Source organism: Mandrillus leucophaeus, unplaced genomic scaffold, assembly GCF_000951045.1.
Source record: "Mandrillus leucophaeus isolate KB7577 unplaced genomic scaffold, Mleu.le_1.0 Scaffold26, whole genome shotgun sequence".
Taxonomy (NCBI): domain Eukaryota; kingdom Metazoa; phylum Chordata; class Mammalia; order Primates; family Cercopithecidae; genus Mandrillus; species Mandrillus leucophaeus.
The window spans coordinates 2,425,010-2,434,026 of NW_012102698.1; the positions used below are offsets into that span (position 1 = coordinate 2,425,010).

The 9,017-nt window shown below is 59.9% G+C and overlaps 1 protein-coding gene across 3 annotated transcripts in view; it reads left to right on the forward strand.

Annotated features, from left to right (window-relative positions):
- PRR5 (proline rich 5 (renal)) overlaps window positions 1-9,017 on the forward strand; it is a 25,215-nt gene that overhangs the window by 12,253 nt on the left and 3,945 nt on the right. The window contains exons 2-4 of one of the 3 annotated variants that reach the window (XM_011984023.1): window positions 2,372-2,429; window positions 7,456-7,547; window positions 7,983-8,123. In XM_011984023.1, the coding sequence (XP_011839413.1) occupies window positions 2,393-2,429; window positions 7,456-7,547; window positions 7,983-8,123 (270 nt within the window). In that variant the 5' untranslated portion in view covers window positions 2,372-2,392. Of the gene's footprint in view, window positions 1-2,361; window positions 2,430-6,144; window positions 6,711-7,455; window positions 7,548-7,982; window positions 8,124-9,017 lie in introns of those variants that run through there. The other 2 variants (XM_011984024.1, XM_011984022.1) reach the window with 2 other exon arrangements.

The following is a 9,017-nucleotide window of genomic DNA, read 5'->3' on the forward strand; positions in this document are numbered from 1 at the left end:
GGCATGATCTCAGCTCACCGCAACCTCTGCCTCCGGGTTCAAGCAATTCTCACACCTTAGCCTCCTGAGTAGCTGGGGATTACAGGCGCCCACCACCACGCCTGGCTAATTTTTGTTCTTTTGTCTTTTGGTGGTTGTTGTTGTTGAGACAGAGTCTTGCTCTGTTGTCCAGGCCAGAGTGCAGTGGCACAATCTCAGCTCACTGCAACCTCTGCCTCCCGGGTTCAAGCAATTCCCCTGTCTTAGCCTCCCTGGGAGCTGGGATTACAGTTACCTGCCATCATGCCCGGCTAATTTTTGTATTTTTATAGAGACAAGGTTTCACCATGTTGGCTAGGCTGGTCTCGAACTCCTGACCTCAAGGTGATCTGTCCCGTCTCAGCCTCCCAAAGTACTGGGATTACAGGAGAGCCATTGCACCGGGCCAAGACGCGGTGAATTCTTAGCGCTGTGCCTGGCACGTGATCAACTCCAAGTGTTGTCATTTTCTCCCTCCCTTCAAACTCCTGGGATGTCCGCAGAGGTTTGGGGTGTGCGTGGCCCCACTGAGCTGCACAGTGGCGATGGTGGCTGCGCCATCAGCATCACCCAGTGTCTGTCCCAGGTACTGCAGCATTTCACCTTTGCTGCACCTTCTCTGGCCAATAGGCCTGCACCGAGGACGCACACGTGTGCGATATGGTGGAACTTGCCGCTTAGAGAGGTGAAACGACCTGCCTGAGGTCACACAGGGAGGGAGGGCAGCCAGCGAGGCCTGGCCTGGTGCCCCTGTAGCTTCCAGGGCCCTGCTCAGTGCAGGGGCGTCTCATGCAGGCTGGGAGCGAGGCACCCACCTTGCCAAGTGAGTAGAGTTGAGGATGAACCCGTGGTCCCTCGCATCATGTTGTTTTAGGGGTTTAAAAAAAATTGTTATTTAACAGCTTTATTGAGGTATAATTCACATGCTATACGATTCACGCTTTTAAAGTGTACAGTTTAATGGTTTTTACGTGTGTGTTTTGAGACAGGGTCTCACTCTGTTGCACAGGCTGCAGTACAGTGGCGTGGTGATGGCTCATTGCAGCCTCAACCTCCCAGGCTCAAGAGATCCTCCCATGTCAGCCTCCTGAGTATCTGGGACCACAGGCACACGCCACCTGGCTAATTTTTTAATTTTTTGTAGAGATGGGGTCTTGCTCTGTTGTCCAGAGTCTGGTCTTGAACTCCTGGGCTCAAGCGATCCTCCTGTCCTAGCCTCACAAAGTGCTGGGATTACAGGTGTAAGCCACTGCACCCAGTGAGTTTTTAGTATATTCACAAAAGTATACAACCTCACCCCATCTAATTCTGGGAGTTTTTCATCACGCCGAAAAGAAACCCTGTACCCATTGGTAATCCCTCCCCCCGCCAAGCCCTCCCCAGTATGAGGCAACCATGTGTCTCTGGATTTGCCGATTCTGTACATTTCTTCTTCTTTTTTTTTTTTTTGAGACAGAGTTTTGCTGTTGTTGCCCAGGCTGGAGTGCAGTGGTATGATCTCTGCTCACCGCAACCTCCGCCTCCCAGGTTCAAGCGATTCTCCTGCCTCAGCCTCCTGAGTAGCTGGGATTATAGGCGTGTGCCACCACGCCTGGCTAATTTTGTATTTTTAGTAGAGACGGGGTTTCTCCATGTTGGTCAGGCTGGTCTCGAACTCCCGACCTCAGGTGACCTTCCCGCCTCAGCCTCCCAAAGTGCTGGGATTACAGGCGTGAGCACCGCGCCCGGCCGATTCTGTACATTTCGTATCAGTGGCATCACACGAGCGTGTGGAATCTTCTGTCTGGACTCTTTCTGTCAGCATCAGGTTCTTTCTCATTGGAGCGCAAGTCAGTGCTTCATTTCTTTGTGTGGATGGGCCACATTTTGTGGCCCATTCTTTCATTGGCAGACACTTGGGTTGCTGAGACCACACAGCATGCTTCTCAGCCAAGCCACCTCAGGCAATGCGTGCAGGGTCCCTGAGGTAGGGTGGCAGCTGAGAAGCCCCGCCTTTGGTAATGAGAGCCCCCTCTTGCTGCAAAGTCCTTGCAAAGTCCTTTCGTCACTGTGGGACATGCCAGGCTTCTGCCTGCCCAGCTGAGCCCCGTGCAAGGGGCTGTAGGCCCAGCCCATTTCTCGGGATGTCCGTGTGACCACCCCATGTCACGTGACAACCCAGGGTTGGGTCAGTTGCCCCCTGGGAGAACCGATGCTCAGGCCCTGCAGCAGGTGGACTGTGGGGCCTCGGTGAGTCTCCTCCCCCTTTAAGCCTCGGCTGCTCCCTGGTGGATGGACTCTCGGGGGCCCTGCTGGCCAGGACACCCCAAGGCATCCACGAGGGCGGTGACCCCCCCTCTGTGTTTACCTTCAGAATCAGCTGCTGACAAAAGGCATGGTGATCCTTCGGGACAAGATCCGCTTCTACGAGGGTGAGTGTGGGCCCCGTGGCGGCCGCTCTGGACCGTGCTGGGTGCTGGCTGGCTGCGGTGTGGCTCTCTGGTCCGGTAGGGCTTGGAAGGACCACATACAGCCTTGGGGCAGCAGGGCCGAGATCCCTACCCAGAGGGGACCCTGGGAGAGGGTCTGCCCCCCCGAACTTGCTGGAGCCAAGAAGGGCTACGAGACATCGGGGAAAAGCCCTGCTTCCCCTCCCTGCCCACGGGGCTTTCCGGGCCTGGTGAGTTCTGTTCCCGCAGCCTGGAAGAACCCCTGTCCCGGTCTTTGCAGTCAGAGGAGAAGTGGGTTAGGGCTGAGGTCGCCGATACTCACAGAGGAGGGGACGGGGTCCAGGGCTCAGCTGAGTTTTCTCTGTCGAGGCTCCCGGCCACCCACGGGGACCTTCAAGTTCTTGTTCCTGAGTGGGAGAGCACAGTGATGAGAGGTGATTTGCCTACAGCTACCGTGCACGTCGGGGCGGAGGCGGGACTCGAACCCAGGTCTGCCTGACTTTAGGGCACACACCCTTTACCCTTCTCATGGCAGAGGGCGAGGTCCCCGCTGGTTTCACTGTGCAGGATGGGCTCCCTGTGGCCGAGAGCCTCGGGCAGCAGCAGCAGAAGCGTGTGCAACCTTGCAGGAGCGAGCTGCCCTGGGAGCGGGGTCAGCTGACGGGGGCCACGCAGTTCCCACGGATGCTGCTTTGCTCAGGCCGTGCTGAGCACCCGGCCCTGTGCTGGGATCGGGCCTGCGCTGTACCTGTGTGTTGAGCACCTGTGCACCGGGCACTGGGCGTCTGCGTCCCTCCCTGCTAGACTGTCCCGAGTGTTTCACATCTACTAACTCATTTGATTTCCACAACCCTGTGAAGAAGCCACCATTGTTAGCACTGAACATGGGGAAAGTGAGGCACGGTGTCCCTCCCAGGCTACACAGCTGCTCCGTGGCAGAGCCAGGGTGCCAAGCAGGCCACCGGCTCCAAACCCATACTCTTCACTCTACTGCCCCAGGCTCCTCCTCCAGGCCTCCCTCTGACCCTGGGAAAAAGAGTTATTAGCCCACTCCACAGAGGAGGACACAGGCCCAGAGGCCTGGCATGTTCAGGGGACCTTGGAGCTGCATGTCATGGTCCTTCCTCACCTCCAATGCACATGTTGGGTGGGTCCAGCCAAGACAGGAACACGAAGAGAGGCTATGAGAACCATCAGACCGTGGGGGAGACACGGGGGTTCTGGGAAGGCTTCCTGGAGGAGGCAGCATCTAGGCTGGCAGGACAGAGCTGTGAGCATTTGGCACCTGAGGAAGATGCCCGCCCACGCCCCTTGCCTGATGCGGCACATTCCAGTAGTGCCTGTGCCTCCCACCAGGTCTGGCCCAGGGGAGCTGGGGCTCTCGGAGAAGGGAGTTTTGTGTGGCTTGAGTGGAGCTTTGGCCGGAGCAGCCTCTCAGCAGTGGTGCCTGCCCAGCAGAAGGGGCAGAGGGCAGCCCTGAGAGGCCGCACCTAGGGGCCCAGCATCCTCTTCCACCTCGCCAACCCTGCCTGGTCTCCCCAGGCCTCAGGGACAGGCACTGGGCTCTAAGCTGGGAGTCCAAGGCCCTGGCCTCCAGTTCCCACGAAGTTGCAGACACAGGGTTTCCTCTCCGGCCTCAGCACCCCTGTCTTAGCAATGTGGGTTTGAACAGTCTCTGTCCACTTGAGTGTTCTCTCCATGTCAGGCCCAGGTGACCTCTGGGGCCCCAGAGATGGAGGAGACCCTTGCCCTGCCCTGCAGGGACTCACAGCCCAATTGGGGACACAGACACGGACCAGAGGGTGACGGTCCAGTGTGATGAATGTCAATGTGAAGGAGTGTCCTGGAGAAGAAAGGGTTCATTCTACCTTGACAGTCAGACGGCTACATGGAGGCAGTGGCCCTTGAGTAGGGCCTCAAAGTGTGGTCTATTCAGGGGAATGTCTGGTCCCTTTCGGCCCCATGCAATGGGGGCATAGCCAAGTCCACACCCTGATGGGTGGCCTCAGGGGCCTCCCCCTTCCTGCCCCCGACCCCTGCTTGAGTTCCAGTGGGAGCTGTCCCTACAGAGCCTGCAACTCTGCCGGAGGGTGGTGATGGCCTCCCGTGGGGCAGCCCCAGGACCTTGCCCCCTGCCCCTTCTCTGCCTCCAGGGAGGCCTTGGACTTCAGCCCCTGGGCAGAGTGGGTCCTGGAAGCAGAGAGCCTGGAGGAGCGGCCTTGAGGTGGAGGGCTCCCTCCCTAGGAAGGGGAGGAAGGCTGGACCGCGGCCGGGGTGGTGGTTCGATGGCCTCTGTGTGGCTTAAGGGAATCGGCTCCAGCTGCAGCCGGGCAACTCCTTGGCAACCTGAAACTTGGGACCTCTGGGCAGGAGCTCCTGGTCCTCTGCCGGGCCCTGGGATCTGCCGTCACTCGTCCACCAGGGAATCCAAACCCAGTGTGGGTCACATTACCCAGCTGTGCTGCTTTACACACTTGCCTCCATGCCTGTGCCTCGGCCGTCCCCACGCCAGACGCCCTTGACCTGGTCCACCCAGCGCGTAGTTTTTCACACTGCCCTGTGCTCCTTCCTGTTCCTGGGTCTCCCGACAGGGACTGAGACAGGGTTGTTCATTTCCAGGGCCTGCACAAGGCCCTCAGCACTCAGACAAAGGAAAGACCCCGGCCTGCTCCCACAGTGAGAACCGCAGGGTGGGAGCCAGCGTGGAGCTACTGCGGGGCCGCTCGCCTGCATCAGCCCCTGCTACTGCTGGGCTGGAGTCAAGGCACGGCGCGCGCGCACCCCGGCCCCGTCCTGCCGGCAGCAAATGCCCAGTGCTGTTTAATCTCCACTTTCCACCTGCCCACGTGGGGACGTGTATCACACCCCTTTCATAGAGGATGCCACTGAGTCCGCCCGGAGGAACTTCCTGAGGTCGCCCCCGTGCCTGCTTCTGACTAACCCTACTGCCCCACAGAGGGGCCCCACCAGCCACGAGGCTGCCCTTCCTGGCCTCTTGTCACCGTGTGGCTCCAGCTGGGGCCTGGATTCTGTTTTACAACATCTGCTTTCCGCAGTATTTCCGCCCCGTGGGCTGGAGAACAGCCTGCGCTCAGCAGAACGCGGGCCTGGCCGGTGCCCAGAGCCACCCCCCGGCTGGCCTGGGAACTGAGCCGCCTTTCTTCCTGCCGCGGCAGAGGGGAACTGAAGGGACTTTGTGTGCGGGCACGGTTTGGCGGGGCGGTGAGCATCCGCCTGTCCGGGGCATTCCTGCTGGCCCCCGTTGCCCTCGGAGCCAGGCGTGGGCTACCCGGGAGGGCAGAGGGCTGGCCACCAGGCCGGGAGCCGAAGATGGGGACCAGTACAGCTCGCCCCCAGCCCCCGGGGCTGCTCCTGGCTGGGTCCCACTCCTAGTGCCCTCGAACCTACATGAACCTGGGGGCTTCCAGGAGTAGGGGCAGGGCCCAGAGAGTGCGGAAAAGAGGCAAAGGTCCCTGTTCAGCCTCCACGTTCCCATGGAAACTTCAAAGCAGTTCTGGCCGGGGCTGCAGCCTGAGAGACAGCCGGCGACGCTTTTGTCTTCACTCAGAGGCGGCCACACCAAGATCTCTCTCGCCAGTTGCTCGTCTGGCTTCCGGTGGACAGCAGAGGCCTTGGGGACACGCCCTTGGACTGTGCATCCCTGGACCCAGCAGCCCTCATCCCAGCGCCGCTCAGTCCGGGCAGAAAGGCCAAGGGTCCTACACATTGCCCTTCCCACCGGAGCTCAGAGCCAGCTTGGGTGGCTGTCCCCATCCCACAAGGGTCACTCACCCAGTGAATGGCACCGTTCCTGCCAGGGCCAGCAGAAATCCTGCAGAGCTGGTCCCGATGTCTGCTACCTATGTATCTGCTTCAGAGGCTCACCTGTCAAGATGTGTCCCCATACCACTAAGTCTGGCAAGCCCAGCTTGGATCGCCCCTCATCCAGGAAGCCCTCCCTGCCTGACCCTCTGCACCCTCTCCTCCCTTGGACTTGGTGCTACTATTGGAAGTGGTCTCCGTGTCTCCCCAGACCTGACCACAGGCAGCCTGAGCTGGCCTGGCCCTGGGTCCTCCGGGCGACTGACTGTGGTGCACCCTTTCCTCGGAGGCTCAGCCTCTGTCTGCTTGGTGGGGGTCAGTCACTGCTAGCCACTGCCCTTATGATCCTGCTCAGTGTCCCACTTCCCTGCCATGTGATGGATCAGTGGCTGTTTGGGGCTCAGCTGGGTCCCCAGTGCCCAGTATCAGGGCTAACACAGAGTAGGTGTTCTGTATATGTTTGCTGGAGGGGCAGGCAGTGTAGGGGGAGGAGGGAGGAGGTCGGTGGGTAGGTGAGATCAACTGCTTAACTGGGTTATTAGGAGGATCTGATGAGACTAGGATGTGAGCTGAAACCGCTGTGCCAATCACACCTGTGTGGGTCTCACCTGTGCCGGGTGTACCTGTGTGGGTCTCACCTGTGCTGGGTGTACCTGTGTGGGTCTTGCCTGTGCAGGTCTCCCCTATGCGGGTCTCACCTGTGCTGGGTGTACCTGTGGGGTCTCACCTGTGCCAGGTGTACCTGTGTGAGTCTTACCTGTGCAGATCTCCCCTATGCGGTTCTCACCTGTGCCGGGTGTACCTGTGTGGGTCTCACCTGTGCCAGATGTATACCTCTGTGGCTCTCACTTGTGTGGGTCTGGTATGTGACAAAGGCCTGGGAATTGGTAGCTGTCATCTGCCAGGAGCAGACCCTGAGCCAAGTTCCCTGTTCTCATTTCATGCCCTCAGCTCTGGGAGGCTGATCCCTTAGCCCCATTTTATAAATGGAAGACAGAGGTTAAACAGTGGGCCCAGGGCCACAGAACAGCTGAGCTGTGGAGCTGGACGTCGACCTTGGGCAGGTGCCTCCAGGGGCCTGAGCCCAGGCCCTCCACTCCCGCATCCTCCGACAACCCATCCTGGGTGAGTGGAGGCATCTGCCAGAGCCAGCCAGGCCCAGTGGTGACGGCCCCCCTGCCCACAGGACAGAAGCTGCTGGACTCGCTGGCAGAGACCTGGGACTTCTTCTTCAGTGACGTGCTGCCCATGCTGCAGGCCATCTTCTACCCGGTGCAGGTGGGCGGCCCAGCCCTGGGGAGGGAAGCCCAGTGCCCCTGCCGTGCCCACCCTGGCCTCACTCTACAGAGGGGGGCTGCCGGGCTGGGGGACGCACACACCTGCTCTGCTCTGTGCTGCTCTCCTTGGGCTTTCTGAGTTGCTCGGAGCCTGTTTCCACCTGCTCAAGCTGCAGATATTGACGCCTCCCTCCCCGTGAGTCCCCCAGCAGCAGCAGCGAGGCACAGAGTAGGGGGCTCTGTGACAGTAACCCTTTCACTGCCAGAGGAAACTGAAGGGACCCTCTATCCTTGGGACAGGGTCATCTGAGGAGAATGGGTGGAGGGGCCTGAGGGTCAGCAGGTCTTTTCCCCCTTTGGGGTCCCAGGGTCGGGAGAGGGGAGATGAGGACGCCTGTGACCGCAGCTGGTGGGGTGGGGTGCCTTCCCTCCACAGGGCAAGGAGCCGTCGGTGCGCCAGCTGGCCCTGCTGCACTTCCGGAACGCCATTACCCTCAGTGTGAAGCTAGAGGATGCGCTGGCCCGGGCCCATGCCCGCGTGCCCCCTGCCATCGTGCAGATGCTGCTGGTGCTGCAGGTGGGTGCAGTGGGCACAGCGTCGGGCATGGGGACCGTAGGGCAGTAATTGGGCTCAGATGCCCACAGGCAGAGCATGAGACGAGGATTTAGGGGCACGAGATTTAAGGAAGGGCCGGATCAGAGGAGAAGCCTGTCAGGACCTGGGACCAGGGAGCAGCCGGTTGGAGCTGTGGGTTCAGGAGAGCTCAAGCCGCAGACCTGTTCCTCCTAGGCACAAGGCTGGGCCTTTACACCCTGCGTCGGCCAGCCTGGGGTTGTAGCCACCTCCAACACACACATGCACACGCACATACTATACACATGCATGCTTGCACACACTACACGTGCATGTGCACTTACTACACACATGCGCGGATGCACACGCACGCACAGTGGCCCAGTCATTTCTGTCCAGAGGTCTTTCGTCAGTGGGTCAGCTCTGGGGAAGACATTCTGAGAGCTGTTAGCCCCCCTCACAGCAGGTGGGGAGAGGGTACCTGCCCCAGAAAGGAATGGGGCCCCCAGTGGCATCCACCGCAAGCCGGGGGTTTCCGCACACTGCCCTTCCCAGGCACCACACTTCGCGATTGGCCAGCTCATAGCGCTGTTGCAGGACCGCACAGGCACTGCCGGCCACCCCATTTTACAGGTAGGAGACTCAAGTCCTTCTTGCTGGGAGCTAACAAGGGCAGGAGCCCAGCCACACCCCAGGTCTCGCAGGTGCAAAGCCCTCTTTATCGTTCTGAATTCCCGTGAAGATCTTTTAAAATTAGGGTCTGTGGGGACACTCCCAGCACTATGGGAGACCAAGGCGGGCAGATCACAAGGTCAGGAGATCAAGACCGTCCTGGCCAACATGGCGAAACCCTGTCTCTACTAAAAATACAAAAATTGGCCGGGCGCGGTGGCTCAA